We start from the raw sequence: 15,485 nt of genomic DNA on the forward strand, positions 1-15,485 counted from the left end.
GTCCTCTGAGGTCAATTTAAAATCACACAAGGAAAAAAAAATAGCCACACTCACAGCTGTGTTTTTAAATTTTTGCACAAGTGGACAAGAACTAACCAATCAAAAAAAGGGGGATCAAGTGAAAGGCTATGACACAGGACACACTCAAACACAGGATGACACACAATAAAAAGTGTTTCAAGACTCAAAAAAACACACATGCCCTCGGGGGCCATGACTGCAGCTCTGTGTGTGTGTTTGTTCATGCATGAAGGAGACTTTTGGGCAACTCTAGCTTCTGGGTTAGTACAGATCTGTTTATGTGTCCTCCTTGTACAGCGTTGGTTCATTTGTTATATGCTCTAACTTACGTTTGAATTCTACTTCTGTATTTTTAATTTAATAAGGCCTCTCCATATGACACTCCATGTGACAACATTCCCCAATGTGTTAAACTCTATGGATCAGAGAAGCATGATAAAGCGTGTTGTGTGTAGGTCAAAAGTTGCAACACAATAGTCAAACTTTAAATACTGAAATCATAACGTTCATTCCTTTGCTTATTATTAATCTTCTGGCTTGTATCCAGGGAACAATGCCACGAAGATCCTCAAATTTCTTCCAAAGCTTCTCAGTGGTCTACTAGATCTACTCAAACACTTATATACACAGCTTCCGTCAGCAACCCAGCAGTGCCAAAGACGTTTCTGGCAGAAGGCCACACTCCAACCACTGTAATTGTATGTATTAGTGTAAGCCACAGGGTCAAGCTGAGATCAGGACATGTGTCCATTGGTACAGGAATAACATTCTTTGGCACTGAATAGTCAAAATGTCTTCCCATCTTCTTTTAACATGTTGAGATCTTGAAAAAAATAAAAAATAAAATAAATAAAAAATTCTAAACTGTTTTATCTCAACTGAAGCTAGCTTGAAAATCAGCCAGGTATTTGAACTCTTGGTCTTGACACTGGGCATAGACAAGCTTTGCAATTCATACTGTCTTTCAGCTACAAATCCCAGTCAAACTTAAAGGGTTAGTTCACCCCAAAATGAGAATTCGTCCATGTTTTACTCACCCTATAACCATCCTAGGTGTACGTGACAAATCCAATCAGAGTTACATTAAAAATTGCCCTTGCTTGTCCAAGCTTTCAATGAGGTAAGCGGGTGTTTGTTGTCAACAGTTCAGAAGATGAGAAATAAAGTTTGAAATCTGGAAATTTATCGTACAAAAACACATAGATTTGCTACAGGAGGCCTTTATTAGCCCCCCAAAGCCATGTGAGGGACATTTTATTACAGATGCGCGCACTTTATTTAACGTCTTCTGAACTGTTGACAACAAACACCCCATTACCCCATTACCCCATTGAAAGGCCTGGAAGAGCAAGGATAATTTTTTATTTAACTCCAAATTGATTATTCTGAAAGAAGAAAGTCACATACTTGCTTCGAGGGTGAGTAAAACATGGACGAATTTTCATTTTTGGGTGAACTAACCCTTTAAAATCAACATGAAATGGAATTCACAACCAGTTTTACCTCCATAATATGTCATTTCCAAGTGAAACAAGATATTCAATGAAAAAAGACTTGTTTTATCTATTAGAAACCAATTAGATCATAAAAGGTCGGAAATACATTAATTAAGGAGACATCTACACTTATCTTCTTTTTCCTTTCATATTTTTCTTTCACTTTTTGGCCTTCCATCCACACTGAGATTACATTTTTGTCCTATTTAAAAAGGATGTTGAATATTTAATCATGTGATGCATATTTACCTAACAGATACATATATTGTTGTGCCTGTGATTTGCGTCTTCATATTACATATAAAAACATTTGACAGAAAATGAACTTGAAGTTGCTATCTTGTATAAAAACTGCGTATTAAGCCATGAATACACCAGTGAGTGGTGGAATATTTTGCTAATAAAACGATAGAGCTAGAAAAATTATGCGAGAATTTAATGTCTGGTCTTTACTACTAATATTTTTAATAAACTAAAGGGCCATTCATACCAAGGACGGTAACTATAAAGATAACGATAAAGATATGGTTCTAAAAATCGTTCTCATTATTAAAAAAATAGCAATGTCCACACCACAACTATAACGATAAAGACAAAGAGAAATTATATAGTTGGAATCACTTCCAAAACGATTTTTCTCCAGCGGATGAACGATTTAAAATTGACAGCCAATCAGAATCCATCCTCCTGTAACACACTGGAGAATTTAAAGCGGCTGACGAGTATGCACTTAGAATAAACAGACGATATTGTTCACTGGTGTGGACACTAATATCGTTATCTTTATAGTTATCGTTCTTGGTGTGAACGGGGGTTAACTAAACAGCTTTTTCTCAATACCAAGCCCATGTAGCTTTTTTTACATAAGTCAAAAGGAAAGTAATTTCAAAAGCAGTTTATTTACTACTCATTGTTCTTTATCGCACAAAATATTGTAATATTAATAAAATTTTATCATCGCTCAAAAATTGTAACTCTGGGAAAACTCTCAAAAAGTAAATCATACAGATTTGTAACAACATGTCTATAACATTAAATAGATATTCCCACTTTACAACTGTCCTAAATGGTCACAACTTTATAGCAGTCTCTACAATTTCATTCATCATCAGTTTTATAGTAGATTTCCATCCTGCTACTGCCACATTACCCCCACCCCCTCCCCAATCAAATGATGAAACTGGAACCAGCAGTTGTACAGATCAATCAACTGGAAGTGTAACGGGGAAAATGTGAGTGACGTGACATTCAGCCAAGTATGGTGACCCATACTCAGAATTCGTGCTCTGCATTTAACCCATCCGAAGTGCACACACACAGAGCAGTGAACACACACACACACTGTGAACACACACCCGGAGTAGTGGGCAGCCATTTATGCTGCGGCGCCCGGGGAGCAGTTGGGGGTTCGGTGCCTTGCTCAATGGCACCTAAGTCGTGGTATTGAAGGTGGAGAGAGCACTGTACATGCACTCCCCCCACCTACAATTCCTGCTGCCCCGAGACTCGAACTCACAACCTTTCGATTGCGAGTCCGACTCTCTAACCATTAGGCCACGACTTGTGAAAACTACTATGCGGTGATCCATGGAATGGACCAAGAAGTGGACTCTTTCTTGATCAAATAAGCTTAAGTTCATTAAAGCTTTAGGCTACATCTTTGAGGAACATCACACCATGTGCTCAAGCAAGAAGCGTACTGACAAATGCCTATACGAAAGGTTTCCATGATGCATTTATGACAGAGAACCAACATTAGGTCCAGTATGTGAAGTATTTACGGATTCCATAAAGGAATTACATGAAGAAAAAAAATCAAGATGGTGTAAGCCAGATGCCATCATGCTGTCTCCTGCTAAAACTTTTCACATCACAAAGTCATCTGGTTCTATAGTTTATTCCTTCAAATAAAGCTTTTTCATTCACGTATAGTCTCTTGAGGACATATTTTCACGTTATTTGTGCACTTCCAGTTTCAAGTGTATGTGTGTATGATCTCTTGAATAAATATGCACAGGAGTCTAAATGAGCGGGTAGGTTTTCAAACTTTTCCATGTTACAAATCCACCTTGAGCTTAAACAAACACATTGTTGTACACTGAAACATGAACATGGTAAATAGAAAGCTTCTGCAATCCAGAGTAGGAAAATACGGCAGTCAAAAGACAAAGTGCTTTATGGTTACACTTTCACATTACAATAAAGATACTGTAAAAAACTGTATGTTGCTATGAATTATGACAACCCTAAGAATAACATGTGATTTCAATCAGTTAATTATTACTTTTTATTATTCTTTATGTAACATTAACACTGTATCAAAATATGACACCCCCCACATACACACACTCACTCACTTTAATCTACTTTTATTTGAACATCATATAGTTCTACATATTTAATGCATCTTGGCCTACAACTATTTAGTATTACTGTTCGTACTGTCAAGTTAGGTAGATTTCCTTTTTTAATAACTAGATGTTTTATGTAATATAGTTATATACTGACTTACCTTTAGTTGAAAAGGATGGATCTCATTTAGAGAGTGTCTTCTGAGTTTTTTAGTAAGGGTCTTCATCATTCTGTCTTTCCTTGATTGTTCTAAGCTTTCTTAGAGATAACTTCTTCAAATTACAGATTCATATCCGATACACAAGCTCTGGATTGATCAGCTCTTTCTAAGAACAGTCAATGAGTCTATTCAGAAATGTTCAGCTCCAAGCAAACAAACTCATGCTGAAACACAAACAACGATCATGAGTTCCCAGTGCCAAAACAACAGATCTCCGTGCACAAAGAAACAGATCTGTTTAAGGCTAAAATAAGAATAGTCTCATAACTTGATCTAAACATCCATTACCCTGATAAAGATAATTTAATTAAATATAACTATTTAATTCCTGTATTGTATTGAATTGACCAGCGACAGTGACATTCTTCCTCAAAAAACGTTCTTAAAATCCAGATGGGTAAAATCAATGTTAATCTTACTCCAAACAACAGATGGACGAAGAAGCTGAAGTGTGTATAATAAAAAAAGTCTCCATAGAATCTCAATCGCACTCACACATACGTATGCGCACTACACACTACTCTCTCAAGCTCATGCTCGTCGTGGTCTCCCATTGGTTGCTTAAACCAATGATGTCACTGCGTTCTAAAAGGAGGTGGGGTAGTAACATCTTAAAGGGCTATGAACAGTTTGAAAGGGTTGAGGTCAAGTGTGACTACAACATTGTATATTTTATGAATATTTTATTTTAAGTTAAAAAAAAATATTATTATTTTTTATTTTAATAATTGTGCATCATACTGTACAAATACAAATAAGTTTCTTGATGTGAAGCAGTTCTATTGTGTTGTTTGAAGCCAAATGATCTCTAAAGTTCACACAGATTTAGTGTAATTTAAAGAGACAAAACAGAAGTTTAATAAAGCTACATACAGGTTTTATATCATAGCTGTTAGGGCCTACTATTTTAGCCTATATGTGTGTGTGTGTGTGTGTGTGTGTGTGTGTGTGTGTGTGTGTGTGTGTGTGTGTGTGTGTGTGCGTGCGTGCGTGCGTGCGTGCGTGTGTGTAGCCTTATATAATATTTACATAAGCTAATCCTGATGAAATGTTATTACTTGTTATGACACACACATACATCGTTTACATTATTGACAGTATAAAACATGCTAAGAAAGTTCATGTTGCTTTGCCTTTTATTATTCATTGACAGCTGCTTTAACTCCTCCTACAACACACACAGATATGAATTAGACAAGTAAGAATTAAAATTCAGATCTAAATCTAAATTCACATTTAATGACTGAGTAAGTTACTCTTACAAGGAATTTGCACTGGCATTGGTGAATCAGCATTGAACTTTTGGAGATGTTATTTAAATGTAAATGAAGTAAACAGTAGTAGTAGTAGTAGTAGTAGTAGTAGTAAAGCCCTGCATTTCAGCCCGAGCCCGACGGGCCCCGACTTATTTATGCCCCTAGGGCCGGGCTTCGGGCCAATTTTCACGTTATAGCGAACATGCGGGCCGGGCCTCGGGCCTTTTTTGGGTTATCCTTCTATTTATATTTTTAGACATTAATAAAAAAAATGAGAAGTTGACGTCGACGATAGAAAAACAAACATAGACATTTCATAACCTCATAACTTTCATAATCTGATAATTCAACCCGTTATAATTATACTGACATGACAGTCTCACGCACGCACGCTTTTCCGTTAGCGCGAACCACGATTATACTTCTCTTATATCCACTTATTGTAGTAGTAGCTATTATAGGCCTCTAAATTAATGTATTAATCATAGCCTAGTTGGACAACTAATAATTATAAAATGATGATTCATGCAGCGGCGAGCATTTCTGTGTCTGCAACTGTTGTTGCGGGCCACGCAGGAAAGAAGAGAGCGCTGGCCGAGTTTGAAAACATTGTGGAGCAGGACAATGATGACGACGATGAAGTACAGCAATACATGCGCCTCAATCACAACATGGAAGGTGATGGACGAGATGTGCTGCTATGGTGGAAACAGCACGAGACCCTGCTACTGCAACTGTCAAGACTGGCTCGCTCTGTGTTTAGTGTCCCGCCAGCAGCAGCAGCAGCAGCAGCGAACGTGTCTTCAGCGCAGCGGGAATAGTGATAGAAGAGAGGAGGACTGGGTTAAAACCTTCCACTCTGGATGCTATTCTTTTTCTCCACGATGCTCTGTAAGAGACTGTTCTAACTTTTCATTTGACTGGACTTTATTTTCGTTTAACTGTTGGAAACTAATGGAAAAAAGAATGGACATGTTCTGTGGTCCATTTTTGAGGTAAGATAACCTGCGAGTTTGTTTTTAATTAATTTAATTTGTTAAGATTGTAGGCTATTTCTCATTTCGTTTGCGAGCGCTGTTGCGAGCCTGCCTCAGTATTTCATTTTTTTTTTTTTTTACTCACTGTGGTTTAATAAATAAACATATATTAAACTAACTGTCTGTGTGATATGCTTGAAGTGTTTTATATCTATGGAGTTTATTGTAGCCAAGTAAAGTATTAGCGTTAATTTGAGAGGCTTAATTGATTAAATATGTTTTAGGCTACTCGCTGTCGGCTCGGCTGATTAACGTAAATCTTCATTTAAAAAGAAATGCTCCAAACATTTTTCTAAATTAACTTGATAAAGAAATGAAAAGAAACATAACACAAAACGGACCCCTTTTTTAATTGTTGCAAATAGGGCAGGCTTCTGCTGTGTAATAAAATAAATAAATAAAAAACACGGGCTCGTGTCGGACTCGGGCTGATAATTCTGATGAGCTGTCGGACACGGGTCGGGCTAGGGCCTGAGCGTCTCGGGCCAGGGCCGGGCTCGGGCCTAGATTTGAGGCCCGTGCAGGGCTCTAAGTAGTAGTAGTAGTAGTAGTAACAATAATAATAATAGTAATAAATAGTAGTTAAATAGTAATAGTAGTTCATTGATCACTTATGCATTGTCTCTCTTAGCATTGTGTATTTGTTTTTTGTCTCCATTACACTTTGTTATAGTCTACTTCTTGCATTTATTACTTCTGTAAATATAATATTTTGCCTGAAGTGTAGGTCTGGTGTTAAAAAAAAAAAAAAAATTATATGACGTATCAACAACAACATGATGATTTGATGATTTTTGTACATATATATTTTATTAGGTTGCTGTAAATCATTCAATCTTTCATGTATGCCACGTTATAAGGCTTCTGCACCCCTGTGTCAGCTCCACATGAAGAAGAATATGTAGGAACACAATATGACCACTAGAGAGTACTGTCTTTCTAAAAATGAATGCGTGGCACGTGGCTTTTTGTCATGTTGTTAGTCAGAAGACTGTTTGACGCCAGGAAATAGTTCTTTCTCAATTCTAAAAGAGATGCGTGTTAAAATTATTGTTTTGAGTTAGAATAACTAATTTGCATGGTGTTAAAATTTCTACAAATTATCTGCCAAACTCTAAAGAACTAAGCACCCTTGCAAAACCATCATTAAAAAAAATATATAATAAATTTTGATGATCTCAGTTTCACAGTTTGAGCAACCAATGATGAAAAGCTCCAGCAAGAATAACAGAGGGTATATATGTTTTATGTGTGTATGTACTATATAGTAGCCTATATAGGGAGTCAGTAAATAACATAACATAATAACTGTGTATATATTTAAGAACTGTAAAACTGAAAATTGCTTTTGGTTATGAAAGACTACAAATATATAGGCCTAATGTAGACAAAATGAAAAACTTAATGTTCACACACACACACATTCATGTTGTAAGTTATATTTATTTCAAGGAAAAAATATTTATTTTCCCATTTGCTGAGAACATTACATTTAGCCTGTGTATTAGTCATCATACCCAATAAATGGCAACAACATCAAACAAATCTGTTGCATTCCACGTCAGTGTTTTTCTTTGTGCTCCCTTTGTGCTAAACAGAACTAAAAAAAAACTGATGACATGTGGAGCGTTGTGACCTTCACACCCTTGTTGCAGTACACAAACGCTCTCAGCCTGCTTGTCCTAAACGGCTCTGATTTTCCAGGTGCACACAGCCCACATCGCCCACCGCTCTCTGGACCAGTTCAGCCCATCTCTTCCTCCTTGTGGTCTGCCTCCCTCTCTCACCCACTGACCCACTGGCGGAAAGCGTGGGCACTGTGCGTCCAAGAGTCCGCTTTTAGAATGCCAGATAACTATTTTCTTCCCCAAGCACTCTAAAAAAGGACAGACTTACATAAAACTACCACAGCTAAAAATGCTGGTCGAGGAGAGATCTTTAGAGAACAAAGGAAGCACGACTGTATCAAACAATTAGGCTACTTCATAGCTCTTATCTATGTTTATTTTCGAAACAACACATGCAGAGATGAGTCACTTTAAAAAAGATATTGGGCATGATGATGTGTGAATTATTATTATTATTATTATTTTTTTAAGCCACTGAGCCACCAACTTTGAACACACTGTCATATGGATCTAATGGCATGTGATTCAAAGACAGCAAAAGATTAGGTAACATTTTCCATTTTAACACCAAAGTCAAATGTCAGTGATATTTATAGCACAGGTCATGACTTGCACATGCAGATGTTGCCATGATTTGATATACATAGTTATATGACTTTTGTCAAAGTGTGATGACATTGCTGGAGACAGGAAATTAACATATCCTCTTGGAGAATGTGTGGGTGTGCATATCAGCATACTGCTTGTCTCAAGGGTTACAAAATAAAGCAATGTCAGCTTTTGTGGTTAAAAATAATGTGCAGTTGAGATGTCTAAGTGCATGCCATAAAACAGAGTCCTGTTTGGCAAAATGGAAACTGTTGGGAAAATGGAAATATTTTTGGATAGCATTAAACTGAACTTCTAATAAAATGATTTAGAGCAAGTTTTTAAAATGATTCAGAGTCAAGTCAAGTCAAGTCACCTTTATTTATATAGCGCTTTAAACAAAATACATTGTGTCAAAACAACTGAACAACATTCATTAGGAAAACAGTGTGTCAATAATGCAAAATGATAGTTAAAGGCAGTTCATCATTGAATCCAGTGATGTCATCTCTGTTCAGTTTAAATAGTATCTGTGCAACCATTTGCAATCAAGTCAACGATATCGCTGTAAATGAAGTGACCCCAACTAAGCAAGCCAGAGGCGACAGCGGCAAGGATCCGAAACTCCATCGGTGACAGAATGGAGAAAAAAACCTTGGTAGAAACCAGGCTCAGTTGGGGGGCCAGTTCTCCTCTGAACAGACTAAACCAGTAGTTCAATTCCAGGCTGCAGCAAAGTCAGATTGTGCAGAAGAATCATCTGTTTCCTGTGGTCTTGTCCTGGTGCTCCTCTGAGACAAGGTCTTTACAGGGGATCTGTATCTGGGGCTCTAGTTGTCCTGGTCTCCGCTTTCTTTCAGGGATGTAGAGGTCCTTTCTAGGTGCCAATCAATCATCTAGTCTGGATACGTACTGGATCCGGGTGTCTGCAGTGACCCTCTGATCTGGATACAGACTGAATCTGGTGGCTACGGTGACCTCGGAATAAGAGAGAAAGAGACTAATATTAGCATAGATGCCTTTCTTCTTATGATGTAGCAAGTACATCGGGTGTTATGGGAAGTGTTCCCGTTTCCGGTTTACCTAATTGATGCAGCCTAAAAATCCTTTAACGGATTTGGATATTAGAAGCATTGTAGTATTTTATGTGTAAGCCAGGTTAAAGAGATGGGTCTTTAATCTAGATTTATACTGCAGAGTGTGTCTGCCTCCTGGACAATGGTAGGTTATTCCAGAGTTTAGGAGCCAAATAGAAAAGGATCTGCTGCCCACAATTGATTTTGATATTCTAGGTATTATCAAATTGCCTGAGTTTTGAGAATGCAGCAGACATGGAGGATTATCATGTAACAGGAGCTCAATCAAACACTGAGGTGCTAAAACATTCAGGGCTTTATAAGTAATAAGTAATATTTTAAAATCTAAAGATTGCTATCAAATAGCACACCTAGGTTCCTAACTGATGATGAAGAATTGACAGAGCAGCCATCAAGTCTTAGACAGTGTTCTATGTTAATACATGCAGAGTTTTTATGTCCTATAACTAACTACTCTGTTTTTTCAGAATTTAGCAGTAAGAAATTAATTGTCATATACATGGAGTATACTGCACTTGTGATCGATATGATACCTCTTCATTCACTGTTACGAATTGATGGCGGTCATATAAGTATGATTTAAACCATGCAAATGCACTTCCATTAATGCCAACAAAGTGTTCAAGTCTATGCAAAAGAATGTTGTGGTCAATTGTGTCAAACGCAGCACTAAGATCCAATAGAACTAATAGAGAGATACAACCATGATCAGATGATAAGAGCAGGACATTTGTAACTCTAAGGAGAGCAGTCTCAGTACTATGATACGGTCTAAATCCTGACTGGAAATCCTCACAGATACCATTTTTCTCTAAGAAGGAATATAATTGTGAGGATACTACCTTTTCTAGTATCTTGGACAGAAAAAGGAGATTCGAGATTGGTCTATAATTAACTAGTTATTTGGGGTCAAGTTGTGTTTTTTTTATGAGAGGCTTAATAACAGCCAGTTTGAAGGTTTTGGGCACATATCCTAATGACGATGAGGAATTACTAGTCAGAAGAGGATCTATGACTTCTGGAAGCACCTCTTTTAGGAGCTTAGATGGTATAGGCTCTAACATACATGTTGTTGGTTTAGATTATTTAAAAAGTTTATACAATTATTCCTCTCCTACAGTAGAAAATAAGTGGAACTGTTCCTCAGGGGGTCTAAAGTGCACTGTCTGATGTGATACAGTAGCTGACAGCTGAATGGTTACAATTTTATCTCTAATAGTATCGATTTTAGAAGTGAAGTAGTTCATAAAGTCATTACTGCTGTGATGTTGGGAAATGTCAACACTTGTTGAGGCTTTATTTTCCGTTAATTTAGCCACTGTATTGAATAAATACCTGGGGTTATGTTTGTTTTCTTCTAAAACAGAAGAAAAGTAATCGGATCTAGCAGTTTTTAATGCTTTTCTTTAGGATAGGTTACTTTCCCGCCAAGCAATACGAAATACCTCTAGTTTTGTTTTACTCCAGCCAAAGGAGCAACTATATTTAAAAATCGGATGTAAAATCACCAAACTCTTTAATAAAGTCTGTATGGTGCCCTGGTGGCCTGTATACAGTAGCCACTACAAACATCACAGGGGATTTATCATTAACATTTGTTTCTCTGGATAATGTTATATGAAGCACCATTACTTCAAACAAGTTATACTTGAAGCCTGCCCTCTGAGAAATCCTGAAAACATTGTTATAAATTGAAGCAACAACTCCCCCTTTGCCTTTTGGACGCGGCTCATGTTTATAACAGTAATCTATATTTAATGTAATTTAATACATTAAATATAATGTATTAAATATAAATACATTATATTTAAAATAATGTAATCATCAGGTTTTAGCCAGGTTTCTGTCAAACAGAGCACATCTAGATTATGATCAGTGATCATATTATTTACAAAAAGTGTTTTCGTAGAAAGGGATCTGATATTCTATAAGCCAAGCTTTATCATTTGTTTATCCATATTGCATCTGTTTTTTTGTTTTGTTTGTTGAACCTCAATTAAATTGTTACTCTTAAATTGGTTTGGATGTTTTTTGTATTTTCTAGTTTGGGGAACAGACACAGTCTCTATAGAGCAAATGTTTGGATTGTTCCAACGATCTCAGAGCACAAGAGTGATTAAATAGTTCATGGTGTATTATTTTATCAATGTTAAGCTATTATCAAGAGTAGATTGTTTATGTAGATAAGTGGCATGTCAAAAGATCTGATGTGATTTCAACATCATCACTTTTGAGTTTCCATTAACTTGATTTTTTATTTTTATTTTTATTTTTTCGCTGAATGTCTTGTTAGAATAGCTGCGAGAGTGTGTTATAACACACTGGTGAGTACTTGAGAGCACACGTCCAGTGTGATGACATTTAAAGTTCCTGACAACCTCTGTAGTCCTATTTAGCCATTTTTTGAAGATAAATAAAAGCTTTAAAATGGGGTATTACTTATTATTTGTATATATATTCTGAGCTTGTATTAACCACAGACCTTATTTCAGGCATTTAATCAAAAACTCACTGACTTCAGGATGATGGAACCAGTGCTAAAAACTAATTTCCGAGTTTTGGCATACAAAGACATATCATCTCTGCAGCATTCTTTTGGATGATTTTGCTCATTTTATCAACCATCTGGTGAAAATCAGAGGTCCAATTGCTTTTACAAGTAGCACAGCACTTTTCAGCAAGCTGCATGATTTCAGATACCTTTTACATATGTGGCACAAACTTGCAGGTTGAGTTTCATGCCTTTGTTGAATACTTATAATAACTGGTTTGTTCTAGGCCCTGACATTATATGAGTGCTAGCAGCACCACTAACGGACTTGTTTAATAAAATCCCAGTAGCTCACTTTTGTGTATAACTCTTAGGAAATAAATAAATAACAATTAGCATATTCTTCGTCAGCTTTTATTGACATACTGTATGAAATCAAAGAAGACTATTAAACACTTCAGTGGATTTCATGTAAATGAATCAAATGTCTTCAAGTCTTTCTTCAAAGGAAGTAATGCTTATACAATGTCAGAAATACGAGACATGTTGAGCGGAAGCAATCAGACGTGTTCCCGTGACTAATCTATGGCTGGGTTAATAAAGGCACTGATGTGTTTGTGGTGCTATTTCCTGCATAACCTTGGCATCAGTTGCTAGGTGATGGATGGAGTGGAGACAAAAGGTGTCAAATTTCACCTTGAAACAGGATTTAACAAATAGTTGAAATGGGTTAGTGAGCCGGGTTTGGAGGGTGAGTAAATAGTATAGTAATATAGTATTTCTTTCTTCCATTAGAACGTTTCTTTCTTCCATTGAACACAAAAGGAGTCATTTTGAAGAATTTTGGTAATCACCCTGTTGAAAAAAAACAATTATATTATATACTGGTTAGGTAAGTTTTGAAGAATGGCAGCTGGTTTCAACTGGTCCTTAGTTGGTCCTTAGCTGGTTATAAGATGGTTATGAGCTGGTTCTCAGGAGCTAGTTGCTTAGGACCAGCACCAGCTTATAACCAGCTCAGGACCAGCTTTAACCAGTTCAAAATATACCTGACCAGCAAATGCAGGTTTATTTTTTAACAGGGCAAACAGCTGCTGGTAGCATTTGACTTCCACTGCATGAAAAAAAATAAAAAAATAAACAAATATATTTTATGGAAGTCAATGGCTAGCAGCAACTGTTTGGTTACCAACATTCTTCAAAATATCTTATTTTGCTCTTTAGTAGCAGAAAAAAAATATCATACAGGTTTAGAAAAACATGATGTGTGTAAATGATGACGACATTTTAATTCGTGGGTGAACTTATAATAATAGTCTGTATTTGTTGACAATTTACCATAAAGTTACCACAGAGGTTACCATGAGCTAAAAATATATAATAAATAAATACAAAAATAAAAAAGTAGCATATGCAGAAACTACAATCTGAGGTGACTCATCTCACTTTATTACCAGCAATCGCTATTTTTCCACCAACATCTCTGATCATTTTCAACAGAACATTAGCATTTGTAATTGTTCAACCATTCAGTGTTTTCTCAGTATCTCCAGCAGTATCGTACGTGTACGAGTGGAATGATTTTATTTTGCCCTCCCTTTTCCTTTCAGTCATTCATCTTTTCTCTCTGCGTCCTCTTTCTCCTCATGGCAGATGTCAGCAGCCTACTCTCCCCTCAGTGGGAACAGGAGGCAGCCCACTCACACTCCCGCTTGCGTCACGGAAAGGAGAGAGGCTTCCGAAAGTGGAAGACAGATGGGAGAGGCATTCACTGGTGAGAACTAAATCCACACAGACTAAGATTGAGGCATTTGCCACTTTTGTACTAATGTATTAAGGAGTGGTAATGTGAGAGTTAAGATGCAGATGAGTAATGTGAGAGGAAGATATATTTATATATTTTACTTATTATTAGTATTTATTTTTTATTTTTGCAGCTGATTAGAGATGAGTACCTTGCTACATTATTTGCCTATCAGGTCTTATTGAGTCAAATTTTGTTGTTACTTCTAAATCTAACATAACACATTTCGGTGTATTTTCTTACGTACAGCCTAAGAAAATATCTGTTTTTTTTATCAGGCTTATTCATGGACATCTGACAGCGGAAGGCAGTGCTTTCTTTGCGTTAGTATTCAAAAAATTATTTCATGAAATGCTTTTGTTTTAATTCAGAAACCTTTTACACATGGAGGACTCTATGAGAGTGTACAACATCATCTGGTTCTCTGAATTGTCATCGCCATGGCAACCTGATGCACATCCGTATGACATCACAGCCCACTCAGTCAAACTACTGTAGCAGGGACAGAATGTGATTTGAGAGCACACTCTGTGTGAGCACCTGCGGTCTACAAGACTCTCTTGGTTGGGAAGGAACAGTTTATTGAAATAAATTTTAGTAAAAATACAGAAAAGATTTGCTTATTTGTTTTTTGTTGAGTATCATATTTGATGCATGAGGCCTTTGTGGCTCCTATAGTTTTGATAAAAAGAAAAATAAAGCTCACACTCGAGGGACAACCTTTTTTATTCAGAGAAAATGTTTTATTCAGAGATCCAAACTGAGAAATATGCATTTTATTAATTAATTCTAATATATATATATATATATATATATGCTTCCACACAATAATTGTTCATATTGAAATAATAACAATAAAAACAACAAAGTTATTCTTATGTTTACAACTAGAGCTAACAATGCTATAACTAACAATATAAAAGTTTTTCTTTATGAAAACCGTTAAAAATCTTACAGCAAAATATATATGTACCACCACCTGAAGGAGGATGTTTTTAGAATTGTTAATTTTGCTTGATAAAAAGTATAAACTAAAGAAGATTGTGTAAAACATGTTTTTCACCAAAGTTTTGATTATGTTGATAATTTAGAGGCCTTATTATACAGTAAGAATTTATTGGGTTATATAAACTATTTATTTGAATTTAACTTGAAGCTAGTTTTGAACGTTCTCAGTTTCAGAAAAAGATCCTATATATTTTTGGAAAAACAACATGTCTTTCTCTATTTCATAATTTTGGAATAATCAGCATTTCAAAAGAATCTGTAGGCAGATGTGATCTGGCACCTTCTCTCTTGCACATGTGTCTATTGCAGCATGCTGTGATGACATGTTTCTTGTGTCAATGTCAGTAAGCAGGGTGGTTCTATCAACAAAATCTGGGAAGGCATGAGCTAATTTAGCAGGCTGAATGAAATGCTTCTTCTGCCACTGTAAGGTCTCTCTCCACAGAACCATCAACTATTGACGCAGGCAATTTCACACACATCCTGC

At 36.4% G+C, this 15,485-nt stretch overlaps 1 protein-coding gene across 2 annotated transcripts in view; it reads right to left on the minus strand.

Moving 5' to 3' along the window:
- LOC132113032 (uncharacterized) overlaps nucleotides 1-4,619 on the minus strand; it is a 34,746-nt gene extending 30,127 nt beyond the window's left edge. Inside the window, exons 1-2 of one of the 2 annotated variants that reach the window (XM_059520822.1) lie at nucleotides 4,509-4,619; nucleotides 4,030-4,253 (exon numbers count right to left, since the gene is read on the minus strand). In XM_059520822.1, coding sequence (XP_059376805.1) covers nucleotides 4,030-4,098 — 69 coding nt within the window. In that variant the 5' untranslated portion in view covers nucleotides 4,099-4,253; nucleotides 4,509-4,619. Of the gene's footprint in view, nucleotides 1-4,029 lie in introns of both variants that reach the window. The other variant, XM_059520821.1, reaches the window with a different exon arrangement.
- Nucleotides 4,620-15,485: the final 10,866 nt, after the last annotated feature.

The sequence above is a fragment of the Carassius carassius genome, chromosome 32 (genome assembly GCF_963082965.1).
Source record: "Carassius carassius chromosome 32, fCarCar2.1, whole genome shotgun sequence".
Lineage (NCBI taxonomy): Eukaryota > Metazoa > Chordata > Actinopteri > Cypriniformes > Cyprinidae > Carassius > Carassius carassius.